This window comes from Diplodia corticola (assembly GCF_001883845.1).
Source record: "Diplodia corticola strain CBS 112549 chromosome Unknown scaffold23, whole genome shotgun sequence".
Lineage (NCBI taxonomy): Eukaryota > Fungi > Ascomycota > Dothideomycetes > Botryosphaeriales > Botryosphaeriaceae > Diplodia > Diplodia corticola.
In genome coordinates, this window is record NW_017971502.1 from 299318 (window position 1) to 312118 (window position 12801).

Genomic DNA, 12801 nt, shown 5'->3' on the forward strand with positions numbered 1-12801 from the left:
GCGAACCTTCCACTCATGCCACACCTCCTAATGGTACACTGCCTTCACTCCATTGAGCCGAAAACACGAAATAGAGCACAATCGAGGCGCGACAGCACAGCCACATTCAGTGCTATGCATTAGAGAAACCACAAACGCTAGAGGGCCAGGAAGCTTTGCGCCCTCTAACACGTCTGGGCCCGGACGAAAAAGTCTGCATAGATGACGCGTAACCGAGCGACCAAAACATTAGCAGAGAATTGTCTGGAGAAGCTTGAACTCTTTTGTTTAAGGTATCGATATTGAGGCTAATCTAGCAATATGCACAGCCTTTATGCCCTAGGTTGACCGCCCCATTGTAAATCCCGAACTAGGAGCATCTAAGCCATCATAAGCGATCCAGCAACCTCGAAAATCGCCGTTCAACCATCCTCGTGTCTCCATTGGTTGGTAAGGCCCAAGTTCGCGCAGAATCTAGAGTCCGCACATCGCAAGCAGAACCTTCTCGCCTTCCTCCTCGTGGTTGACGTCGCCCACATAGCCCACCATACCCTCACCCACCTCCGCCCACGCCATGGGCGTCTCGTCCTGGCCGATCGGCGCCGGCGCAAAGACAAAGCTCTCGACGTGGCTATCGCGGGTCGGCACATACAGCCGATCCTTCTCGGCCACACCGGCCAGGGTCACGCCCTTCTGGCTGCACTCCGACGCCAGCTCGGCAGCCTGGGCAGTCATGCGGCGCACGTTCTCGGGCCTCAGGACGAAGGTCGAGCGGTGGTAAGCGTGGGCCTTCCACGGCAGGTCGAAGGCCGTCGAGAAGACCATTTCCATGTGGGGCAGGCTCGCGGTGCTACTGAACTGCTCGCAAAAGATGGCGACGCCGCCGGCGCGGACGTAGAAGCCGAGCGCAGCGTAGACGAGGCCGTACTGCTTCCGCTCTTCGTCCTTGATGCGGTTGTTGTGGCCAGTGATGCCGACTTCCTCGCCAGGAGAGCGTGTGAGGGCGCCGTCGCCGATCAGGACGACGGACGGTCTGGCGGCGGCGGCTGCGTTGAGGTGGGCGAGCGCCTTGGCGGGAGTGGTGGCAACGAGGACGTGCGCGCGTTCCTTGATGCTGCTGGTTACGTCTTCATGCAAGCTGTAGAGCGCGTGTTCTTCGGCCTCGTCGAGGCAGAGGAAGAGGATGGTGGGCCTGTCGGCGGATGCCATGGTCGGTTGAGCTGCTGGGTTTACCTCTGCGCCTCAGTCAATAAACTGTGAGGTGGTGAGACGCTGTCGGGTGGTGAGAGGGCCATACCTGTAGGCTATCTTGGCTATGGAATCGGGAATGTAGATGACAAGTGGGTATGGCTTGAAAAGGTAGGTTTAAATGTGAGTTGGGTTTGGATGGCACGAGACTGTTCCTGCAGGGTCCATCAACAACGGCAGCAGCGCCAGCGTCAACAACATCAACGCCAGCCCCAACACCCACGACAACATGGCCAGCAACGCTGCCAACGCCTACGTTAACGGCGCCTTCTCGGAACAGCTGCAAGCAAAAGGGCAGGTGCGCGCCTACTCGTTTTGTGCCGCACGTCAATCACTCATCCGTAATAGTAGCAAGTGAGGAAAATTGATCTGTAATTCGATGATGCCAGAGCCTAAGTAATAAGCCCAAGTATGAACGCTCTGATAGCCTTGTCCGTCTGCCAACCCCATACTCGAGAAAGAAATCTCTACATTATGAAGCAATCCGTGACCCAGCACAGTCAGGAACAAAAAAAAGAACCAAAACCCAAGAAGCAACTCCATGCCTCCGGAGAGAGGGGAAAACAAAAAGCAAAGGAAGACAAACAGCAAGTAAAACTTCTAGTCCCCATCAACTCCAACCACATCCTTTCACCCACCCATCCGCCCGTCACTCCGTCACTCCGTCCATCCACCCACTTCAAAACAAGCGGCGCCTGACAGAGCCGCTCCGCGTACCGCGGCGGTCGTACGACGACTGGACAGCCGACGCCCGGCGCTTGCGGCTGGCCGGACGGCAGCCCAAGAACTGGATCGCCTCCTCATCGTCGTCGTTCTTGCACTCCTCCTCATTCTCATCCTCCTCCAGTTCCTCCAGTCCCTTAGCGAAGCGACCAACGCTGTCCCGAGCGCGACCGGTCGCGATCGTGGTGGTGACAAGCGGCCGCTGGGGACGGGCGGCGCCAGCAGGAGGGGGAGTGGTGGTGGTGGTGGTGAGGTCGACGAAGCCAGAGCGGGAGCGGGGGCGGGAGCCGGAACCGGAACCGGAGCCGGAGGAGTCCTTGTGGTCCACTGGTAGACGGATGCTGTAACAGGGCCTCGCGGTCGGCTGCTGCTGGTCCGCGTGCGAGGCCGGGTCGTACTTGGGGGACGTTGGCTGGTAGACGGGCGAGGGCGAGCGAGCTGGGAGTGGGGAGGCGGGGTCGTGCGTGTGCCTATCGTGGGGGGAGGTGGGCTCGTAACGGGGGGAAGCCTCGCCGTCGACTGCGGTGGTGCTGGTGCTGGATGAGTTGTGCCCGTGGTTGAGGGGGTTGTTGTTGTTGTTGGTAGCGTGCTCGTTGTCTTCGGCCTCGGCCTGTTCGCACGCGGTCTTGAGCCTTGCGACCTGGCTGCCGAGCTTGTTGTGGGCTGTCCAGAGCTCGGTCAGGAGGTGGTGGTATTCCTGGGCGCATGTTCAGTGAGCTGGCTGGGAGTCTATGTGTAGAGCACATGGGCTTACCTTCCTGACCGGGTCGTTCGAATCCTTGCCGGACATGTTGTTCGTGACTGCATCCTGGAGGAAGGTCATGTCCTCGAAGATGCGGTGAGCATATTTGAAGACCTCGTCGTTCGTGAATGTTGGCATTGTGAAGGTGTGATAAGAGAGAGTTGCTGGGTTTGGGGTTGCAGATTGTTGTAGGGTGGTCGATGGTTGGCGGAGGTAGGTCTTGGAGTAGGAGAGGCAGTATTTTATGGTCCGCGCGAAGCAAGGCTGGTCACGGGGAAACGAGTGGTGTTATTGTTGTGCTGCTACTGTTAACACCTTGGTGACCCCGGATGGCTGCCTGGCCAAGTGAGGTGAAGTCACCGGATTTGGGTGGTTGACTAGGCCACGTAGCTCTAGAAAAACCTTCCTCGTGGGCAGTGGAAGCGAAGACCCGGACATAGATGCGACATTCAAAACGCAAGTACATCACAACATGGGGTCTGATTGATCACGTCAGTGAGCATGAGATAATTGTGAAAAGCTTCCATTCTTTTGTCCTACCATGATTGCGACCACGGTGGTCTGATTTTTTACCTTCGTGGCATACGGTTCCGCCGCCGGCTGAGATTGATATCACCTCCAAACTAATAGACGCCCATGATTTTGGTACCATCATTCGGCAGCTTGGCCCTCAGTACTGCCCCCGGATGGATTCTCAAGTCCTGGCCGTTGTTCCACATCGGCTGGTATGGTAGTTGATTGATATTCACGTAAAAGTATCCATCCTCACCCACGCTGGCTGAGTCCGGCCAGAGAATCCTTGGATCGTGTATGTAGCCATGCGTCTGAAGGTCATTCGGGTCGTAGTAGAAAACTGCGTTGTGCTCTGGCACGAGCTGATAGATCAAGCCGTTTGAGTCACCCTCGAAGCCATTGGCGTTGCCGCCCCGCTGCCCGAGGTTCGAGACGTTGTTCTTGGCAGCACGCTCAGCCAATGCATCGTCGTCACGCTCAAGGAGATTGGCTGCCGGAACCGAGTACAGGTAGTTTCCAGTGAGTGGAGAGTAGTAAATGGTTTTGCCATCTGGCGAGATCTGGATGCCGTCAAGGCCTTCGCGAAGATGGCCGATGGGTTGACCCACGCTGCGCTGGTAGAAAGGATGGCCTTGGTAGCTTGGGACATCGCTGTCAACCCGGAGTACGGAAGGGTCTTGGGTAAGGCGCCGCCACGATTCGCCTGTTCCGAGGTCGAGTATGATGAAGCCGGGACGTCCTTCGTCGCTGGAGTCAACGATATAGGCAACACCCTTGCCGCCGGAGGTTACGTTCGGGCGGAGGTCGAAACGAACATCGTTCATGTAGCTGTCTGGATAGTGGACATTGGCAGGAAATGTGAAAGTCTCGTAGATCGAATCATTATTGAGCGAGATTCCCACCAGCTTTGGGCCTCCGGGCTGAGCATATGGCACGGTGACTTCTCCTTGCGAATCCATGATAGATGCTCGTCCGGTATCCAGCGCCCAAAGTGTTTCATCGCGGTCTGTTGTTTTCGGCGTGATGTACAGCGCCTGGACGCTGATCAGCCCCTTGGAGTCGGCACTGCCGAATGGAATGCCGTTGTAGCTGGTGTTGAGGGCAGAGACGGCGAGGTTCAATTCGGCCGAGGGGTAAGGAGCCTCGGCAGTCTTGTTTACTGCTTCACCAAGCGTGAAGGTATACTGACCACGCGTGTAGCAGACGAACAGCCTCCCGGTGCTTGAGATGGCTAGCCCGATAGGCCATTGGTCATAATAATAATGGAATTCCTCCAAGGGAGGTCCATACGTCCCATTGTCTGTGCGCAGAATTGTACCAGAAGCGTCTTGGTAGGTGACCTGGCCACAGACGAGGGCAAATATCGAAGCAAAGGCAAGGAGCTTCATGGTTCAGTCCAGGCAGTCGGGAGGAGAGTCAAGAGAAAGGAGAAAAGTCAAGAATGGGTTTCTGGAGAATACAACCCTGCTCAGGTTATAAGTGACCCCGCCGTCAAGTGATACCTATCCATCTCCAAGACCTTACCGATTTGTTGTGTAATGCACTTAGCGGGCTGCAATATGACGACATGGCAGCGCCTTCGGGTCGATCACCCTCGCCTTCTCCGCATCGTCTATCTTGGCATATCCAAGCTTCTTGCCAAGCATCGTCGTGTCGGTAATGGACAGAGCGATGGCAGCGTAGCTTTCGATCGATCTGGATTCTTGGCAGATACGTGAGCTGTAAGAGGACCAAGTGTTGGAGAAGGCAGCGGCAGGCGTAGTAATTGATATCGATGGTCATGGCATTTGGTATCCCTTTCGCGGCTCGGTGCGAACATCCACCGTGACCGTGTCCGAAGGGCAGGTCTTGCATTAGTGATGATGCCGGCGTAGCCCTCCTATCCGGACAGAGCACCCAAACCCGGCAAATCGGCAGATGGTTTCGGGAACGCTGCCCAGATGTGCTTTCCGTGAGCGATGATAGACATGAAGAAGCGGACTTAGCTGCTATAAGTGCGTGAGAAGTCGTCGAGTCGGCGAGTGCGGGAATGGCGAGGAGAAGGTCCGTGGCCGGCAGGCCCCGGGGGCGGCGCGTCTTCCGGCTCACGCAACGTCAGCACGGCGCGACGCGCACTTTCCGTCTCCCTCAGCACTTTTTTCAAACCACATCCCATGCTCCGCATTCCGCGCCATGCGTTGAGAGCTATCGTCTACGGGCCCCAGTCCTGGAACCGGCTCATTGGCATCCGCTATGCCAGAACCAAAGCCCGTGCTGTGCCCGCCGACGCGCCTCCGGTGCCCGACGCGCCTCCACCACCGATAACGAGGCCCAACATACAACTGCGCGATTACCAGGAAGAATGCATCCAGAGCGTCCTCACTTACCTTGAGAAAGGCCACAAGCGACTCGGCGTCTCGTTGGCGACTGGAAGCGGGAAGACGGTGAGTGCGCGTGCTCGTCTGTCAGTGAAGCAGCACTGACAATGCCCAGGTTATTTTCACCCAACTGATTGACCGCGTCGCGCCTCCGAACGACGATGCGACGCAGACACTCATCCTTGCCCACCGACGGGAGCTCGTCGAACAGGCAGCTCGCCACTGCACAAACGCATACCCGGACAAGACGGTGGATGTGGAGATGGGACCCGTCCATGCTACAGGCGCAGCCGACATCACCGTGGCCTCGGTGCAGAGCATCACGTCGGGCGATCGAATCGAAAAGTTCGATCCGAAGAGGTTCAAGCTCGTTCTGGTCGACGAAGCCCATCACATTGTGGCCAAAGGGTATTTGGAGGCTCTCGAATGGTTCGGCCTGAGGCGAAAAACCGATTCCGCCACTGCGCTGGTCGGCGTCTCGGCAACCTTTTCCAGATTCGACGGGAAGAAATTGGGTACCGTCATCGACCACGTCGTCTATCACCGAGACTATGTCCAGATGATCGAAGACAAATGGCTGTCCGATGTCATCTTCACCACTGTTGCTTCCAAAGCCGACATCTCCAAGGTTCAGCTCGGAGTCAACGGTGATTTTCATACTGGCGCATTGTCCCAAGCGATCAACACGGACGAGACGAACGAAATCACCGTGCGTTCGTGGTTGGCCAAAGCCGGTGACAGGGAGTCCACTCTGGTGTTCTGTGTTGATCTAGCACACTTGACGGATTTGACGGCGACTTTCCGCAGGCATGGAATCGAAGCTAAATATGTCACTGGTGACACGCCGAGCAAGCTTCGAGCTGAGCGCATCGACCAATTCAAGCGCAAGGAGTACCCGGTGCTCTTGAACTGCGGAGTCTTCACCGAGGGCACTGACATCCCGAACATTGACTGCGTCATTCTCGCCAGGCCCACGAGGTCACGGAACCTGCTCATTCAGATGATTGGTCGAGGCATGCGACTGCACTCTGGAAAGGAAAACTGCCACATAATCGACATGGTCGCGACACTGGAAACGGGAATCATCACCACGCCAACTCTCCTGGGATTGGATCCTGACACTATTCTCGAACAGACTTCTGCAGATGATGCCAAGAAGATCCAGGAACGAAAGGAAAAAGAAAAGATTCGCGAGCAAGAGCTCTCCCAGGTTGGGCCGGGCGCTTCATCTGGCCCAGTCCAGACCAAAAGTACAGTCACATTCACGGATTACAGTTCTATCCACGATCTGCTTGACGACACCTCTGAGGATCAAAGTGTCCGAAAGATAAGCAACTTCACGTGGGTTTGCGTCGGACAAGACCGCTTCATCCTCACGTGTGCCCAAACCGGCCATCTCGTTGTGGAGCGGAACGAGGAGGGGTCGTTCATCGTCAAGTATACTCAGGTTATACCCATATGGAAACGAAGAGCTGGATCGTCCCCTTTGGGCAGATCCCAGCTCATCGCCGAGGCAGAGACACTAGACCACGCAATACGCAGCGCCGACACGTTCGCGGCTGAGACATTCCCGTTGGTGTTCATCGAAAAGTGGGCGCCTTGGCGCAAAAAACCCGCGTCAGAGGCACAGGTTGAGATCCTCAACAAGCTGCGGGACAAGGACAACCAGCTGACGGTGGAGGACATCACCAAGGGCCAGGCCATGGACCAGATCACGCGAGTCAAGCACGGTGCCAAGTCGCGATACGCGAAGATCAAAGTGCAGAATGCAAAGAGGGAGCGGGAGCAGCAGCGGGAGCGGCGGCAGCTGGAGAAGCTGAACCCCACGGTGAAGGTTGGGCCTCTGGCGCAAGATGCGTGAGCGGTCATGGAAAGGGAAAGAAGGCAGAGGCTGGAAGACCAAGGAGGTAGCAGCATCCCAGTTCAATAATTTCGAAGAGATCGACCGGGATGGCGACCGGGATAAAAATAATGAGGATGATCGTGAGCGACCGGGATTCGTGCAGCACTGGCGGCTTGGGGGAGGGGGCCACGCGTTTTTTTTCTTGTCCTGCATCACCGTCGCGGTGCAACTCCAGTTTTGCGAGACGGGCTGCGATGACGCGACAGCGCTGGTGGCACCCAGGCGTTCAGCGGCCGAGGGTGTGAGGGTGCTGCTGTGATGTGTGCTCCGTCCTGCAACAGGTGGGTGACGCAGTACCACGCAGATTGGCCTCGCTGTGTCACACGGGCAGCGGGCGTCTGACTACCCCCATCCGTCGTGCCGTGCAGGCTTGGTGCGCGACGGCGAGCCTGTCCATCCCCCCCCCCCCTACGGCTGACCGGCTGGCGCGCAGGGGCGGCGGGCGGTGGGCCGGCGCGAAAATATTCAGATGGCCTCTGCGGGTTTTGCTGGGGTGGCCGCGCGCGCAATAGTAGTCATGACAAGAACGGTACGGGGCTGGGGCCAGCTTGGGCGGCTCGAGATGCTCGGAGATTGGGGCGCCGGCTGCCGGTCTAATTTGGATGGCGTGTGGCTCTCGTGGCGGCAGAGGCTCGCGCGGTGCGGCAATGGCGGGCGTGGGGAGCAGCAGGCTGCCAGAGCCAAGCGTGAAGCCAGTGCGGGAGCTGGAGCTGCAGCGCTGCAGGCAGGCGGGCGGGCGGGCGGGCAGGCAGGCTGTTTGCGGGCGGAAAAGGAGCGCCTCTGCATCGGGCGGGCAGCGCTGAAACGAGCCTTGAGGGAGCCGCGCGACCCGGGCTAAAGCCGCGCCAGTCCTTGAGCTGCGCTTGACGGGCAGGCAGAGTCGTCAGGACGTCTGGCCGCGCAGCGATTGGCTTCCTCACCGCGTGTCAAGCTTGTCGCGCGCATTTCCCATCGCACGGGGCACCGCTCCCGCAAGCACCGCAGCTGGGCCGTCCCTAGGCGCTCGCTGCTCAGAAGGCACGAACAGACCTCCTCCACCGCCGGCCGCGACCCAGTCCCACGAGCGACCCTCCGACCGTCTGCTGCCCCGGAGACTGGCCGCGCCAGAGTGCTGTCACTCGTTTTCCCCAGAATCCCCTCCGCCGCGAGCGAGTCACCCACAAGCCGCATCCGGTCCCAGTCCTCACGCTGCTGCTGAGCGCGCCCGTCCCTCTTGGCTCCCCGGGCGATCACCGCGACACCACCGCCGTGAGCTGCAGACGCGCTGGCTTAAATGAGGAGACGGTCATCTGGCTCCGCGACCGACGAGGACGACGACAGCAGCGCCATCCCGGACGCCCCAGCTCCGCCAGCTCCTGCGTCGCGCTCGCCGCCCGAGCATGACGATAAGCGCCTCGACGACCTGACCACCTACACGCCTCGCACCTCCACCGACGGCGTTGCCAAGGAGCGCCGCCGGAATAATGAGACTGTTGCCCGCGCATCTCTGACAAAGTCGCGCGCCTGGTCCGAAGCCCACACCGCCCCCGTCCCCGAACGAGACCTCCAGCGCAAGATGCTGGATAAGGACATAATACCCGACGACATGAACGAAGGCTACGCCCGCCGCCGCTCGCGATGGCGGAATCCGTGGTCCATCTCCACCTTGACCTTCGCCGTCACCGCCGCCGCCTTCGTCGTCCTCTTCGGCATTGTCCAGTCGTTTTTCACGCGCCAATTGGACCCCAAGGGCTGCGATATGTCTCGCATGTGGGCTGCCTTCGTCAAGTATGAGGACTTTGACACCGAGCACACTCGCTTCGCCAGCAAATACTCGTTGTACATGTACAGGGAAGGAGGCATCGACGAAGACACCAGGGTAGGCGCGCTTGCGGTGCAAGGCCAAGTTGAAGCTGACAAGTCGTAGGTCAAAGGTGTGCCCGTCCTTTTCATCCCCGGCAATGCGGGCAGCTACAAGCAGGTCCGGTCCCTGGCGGCAGAGGCAGCCTACTACTACCACGACCACATCCAGAACGACCCCGACGCCCTCGCGGACGGAAAAAGAGCATTGGACTTCTTCTCGGTCGACTTCAACGAGGACATCACGGCATTCCATGGACAGACCCTTCTGGATCAGGCTGAGTACTTGAACGATGCTGTGGCCTACATTCTCTCGTTGTACCACAATCCGGCGCGGTCGATGCGGAGCTCTGACTTTCCGGACCCGAGTTCGGTTATTATCGTTGGACACTCCATGGGCGGAATCGTTGCACGGACGATGCTCACAATGCCGAACTATCAGGCAAACTCCGTCAACACTATTTTGACATTATCCGCTCCGCATGCCAGGCCTCCGGTTTCGTTCGATTCAGATATCGTTACCACCTACAAGACCATCAATGATTACTGGCGCCAGGCATACTCGCAGCGTTGGGCCAATGACAACCCGCTGTGGCACGTCACACTCATTTCCATTGCCGGTGGAGGATTGGACACTGTGGTCCCTTCAGACTACGCCAGCATTTCTTCACTGGTCCCGGAGACGCATGGATTCACGGTGTTCACGGCGGCGATTCCACATGTGTGGACGGGAATGGATCACTTGGCGATTACGTGGTGCGATCAGTTCCGGAAGAGCGTCATCCGCTCTCTGTATGATGTCGTTGATGTTTCGCGCCCCACGCAGACGGTTCCGCGAGCAGAAAGAATGCGCAGCTTTAAGAAGTTCTTTTTGACTGGGCTGGAGGACATTGCCGAAAAAACTCTACCGCACAAGGAACCCAGGACGCTTTTGACGCTGGAGGACAACTCCAACTCGATCATTTCCCAGGGCGAGCGTTTGACTCTGCGATCATTCGGACAACAACGGAAGCCCAAGGCCTATCTTCTTCCCGTCCCTCCCCAGGGTGCTCCGGAGGGGAGGAAATTCACCCTCATGACGGACCAGAAAATCGACGCAACCGGCGACAACGGAAAGCTTGAGGTGCTATTTTGCAGCGTTTTCCCGTTGCAGGCAGGACAGTCGGCTGCGATATTCTCCATGGACATGGATCTTTCCGGAGACAGTTCTGGATCTACTCGCTTGGCGTGCAAGAACGCTGCGAGCGACGTGATATCACTCCCCGCGTCGACGAAGGCCTCCCAGTTTCCTTTCGACAAAGCACAGCCTTTCTCGTACCTTCAATACGACTTGGAAGATCTTGCTGATCACCAATTCGTGGCTGTTGTGGACAAAGCGGTCGAACACACCAATGGCTGGGTCTTGGCAGAATTCACCGCGCGGTCACAGGCGCTCATCCAGCCTAAGATGGGACTTCGCAAGCTGTTGTCCAACGGACTCCATGTGAAATTGCCCGAAAAGCGACCAATGGTCGTGGACATTAAGGTCCCGGCCCTCCATTCAAGCCTGTTAGCTTACAAGCTGAAGATCGATTCAAATTCCAAGGGCTGTGGCCATGACGGACAGCTTTTCGCCCCGCTGTTGCGGCAGTATATCCAGGAAGTTTACGAATCGAAGTTTTACGTCAATGCCAAGGAAGCCGACATCAACCTGCACGGAGTTGCACCGTATATGCCTCCGCCGTTTAAGCGGGAGAAATCCATGAGCGATCTCAACGGCCTCTCCCTCCAGCTTTGGACTGACCCCACGTGCGAGGCATCGGTCAAGGTTGACTTGAGCGTCGACTTTTTCGGCAGCCTGGGTAAACTTTGGATGCGGTACCGGACGGTTTTTGCAACCTTGCCTCTGGTGGCCGTATCTTTGGTCCTGAGGAAGCAGTTCAAGGTCTACGACGAAACAGGTATGGTCGATAAATCCTGAAATGGAAGCTCCACTGACAGACTTTCCAGGCATATTCATGAGTTTTGCGGAAAGCATGAACCAATGTCTTTGCTCGTCGATTCCCGTGCTCTTCCTTGCTCTTACATTCTGCGGCTTGTCTCTCGCAAGCGCCAGTCAGTCTTCGTCATCCCATGGTTCGCATTGGTTCCTGTCCCGCAATGGCAATGCTACTGAAACCCCATCAGACTTCACCAAGAACGACCTTTTGCTCGGCTCACAGGACACCTTTTTCTGGTTTCTTGTTCCCCTGTTCGGCCTGATGTGCACCGGCGTCTGCGTTGCGATCAATTACGTTACTCTCATCATCCTTCATGTCTTTGGATTGATTTACACTTGGGTGAGACCTGCGCTTCGGTGCGATGAGGGAAGGTACGAAATGGTCTATGCACGCACGGATATAGAAGCAGCAAGGCTGACAACGATCCAGGCGGTCTCCTACGGCGTTTGCGGTCAGTTCGACAAAGCAGCGTGTAATCACCACAGGCGTCCTGCTTTTGATGGTTTCGACTGCCATCCCATACCACTTCGCCTACATGGTTCTCTGCGTTGTTCACATTGCAACGACGACGAGATCCCTCAGGATTGCGAGGGAGACAGTAAGTCTATTCTACGGGCTGATGGCGAACGGGAGCACTGACCTGCTACAGCACTCCGAAGCCAACTACAACTTCTTTAATTACTGCCAAACTATCTTAGTGCTAATGATCTGGATCCTACCAATCAACATCCCCGTCCTGGTCGTCTGGGTCCGCAACCTGGCCGTCCACTGGTTGACACCGTTCTCCTCGCACCACAACATCCTCTCCATCATGCCTTTCATCCTCTTGGTCGAGACTCTGAGTACCGGTCGAATGGTGCCTAGAGTGACGAACAGGTGCGTGTGTTGCTGTTTCGGATGATTTTGCGCAGCTCTAATGTCGATAAACATAGGTTCCGCTACTTCACCAATATCCTCCTCTTTAGCCTCGCTGGCTATGCCGCCATCTACGGCGTCACCTACGCCTATCTTCTCCACCACATCGCCAACATCCTCTGCGCCTGGCTAGTGGTTATTCATCTCTCCTCGACATCCCTCATCACCGTCTCGCGTAATCTGAGCCACCGATTCGATACCCGGCCTAGGGAGGTGGGAGCGGGCGGAGGCTTTCTCAAGAAGAGACCCTAATTTTTTGCCCAATCCAACGGGTTTTGTCTTTTTCCTCTTCAATCCGCAACTTCAAGCGTGCTTTTGGAATCCAAGTTCATGTGGGAATAGAAGTGCTACGAGTTTCCTTTTTTTTTTTTTTTTTACCTTATTTTCTTTTCTACGATGGTACTATATTAGCATCGTTCTACCAGGGGGGCTTTTAATTTCTCCTCCTGCTTCTAGGTTTTCCTTTCTCCTATGCTCTTGATGTTGGCTTGGAGAAGAAGAAAGCGGGTTAAGTCTGGAAAGAAAGGGAGGTCTTTTGGGTTTTGGTGTGTTCCTGTTCCTTTTCCCTTCGGTAGTTTTGGATGGGATGACAGATGATCATCC

General features: G+C 56.9%; 5 protein-coding genes across 5 annotated transcripts; 2 read left to right on the forward strand and 3 right to left on the reverse strand.

The window, feature by feature from the left end:
* Positions 1-453: 453 nt before the first annotated feature.
* On the reverse strand, positions 454-1188 carry BKCO1_23000102 (transcription factor; the record flags this gene model as incomplete). The annotated part of the gene is made up of 1 exon (XM_020272907.1): positions 454-1188. One exon carries the CDS (start codon positions 1186-1188, stop codon positions 454-456), a length of 735 nt encoding a protein of 244 aa, XP_020130658.1.
* A 718-nt stretch (positions 1189-1906) lies between these two features.
* On the reverse strand, positions 1907-2830 carry BKCO1_23000103 (uncharacterized protein; the record flags this gene model as incomplete). The annotated part of the gene is made up of 2 exons (XM_020272908.1): positions 1907-2647; positions 2705-2830. 2 exons carry the CDS (start codon positions 2828-2830, stop codon positions 1907-1909), a joined length of 867 nt encoding a protein of 288 aa, XP_020130659.1.
* Positions 2831-3315: 485 nt separating this feature from the next.
* On the reverse strand, positions 3316-4593 carry BKCO1_23000104 (major royal jelly protein; the record flags this gene model as incomplete). Its single annotated transcript, XM_020272909.1, has 1 exon — positions 3316-4593. The coding sequence occupies one exon, from the start codon at positions 4591-4593 to the stop codon at positions 3316-3318; it is 1278 nt and encodes a 425-aa protein (XP_020130652.1).
* Positions 4594-5358: 765 nt separating this feature from the next.
* Positions 5359-7423, forward strand: BKCO1_23000105 (dead deah box helicase; the record flags this gene model as incomplete). The annotated part of the gene is made up of 2 exons (XM_020272910.1): positions 5359-5628; positions 5678-7423. 2 exons carry the CDS (start codon positions 5359-5361, stop codon positions 7421-7423), a joined length of 2016 nt encoding a protein of 671 aa, XP_020130653.1.
* Positions 7424-8738: 1315 nt separating this feature from the next.
* BKCO1_23000106 (gpi inositol-deacylase) lies at positions 8739-12450 on the forward strand (the record flags this gene model as incomplete). Its single annotated transcript, XM_020272911.1, has 6 exons — positions 8739-9323; positions 9372-11244; positions 11294-11654; positions 11713-11881; positions 11933-12159; positions 12216-12450. The coding sequence occupies 6 exons, from the start codon at positions 8739-8741 to the stop codon at positions 12448-12450; spliced, it is 3450 nt and encodes a 1149-aa protein (XP_020130654.1).
* Positions 12451-12801: the final 351 nt, after the last annotated feature.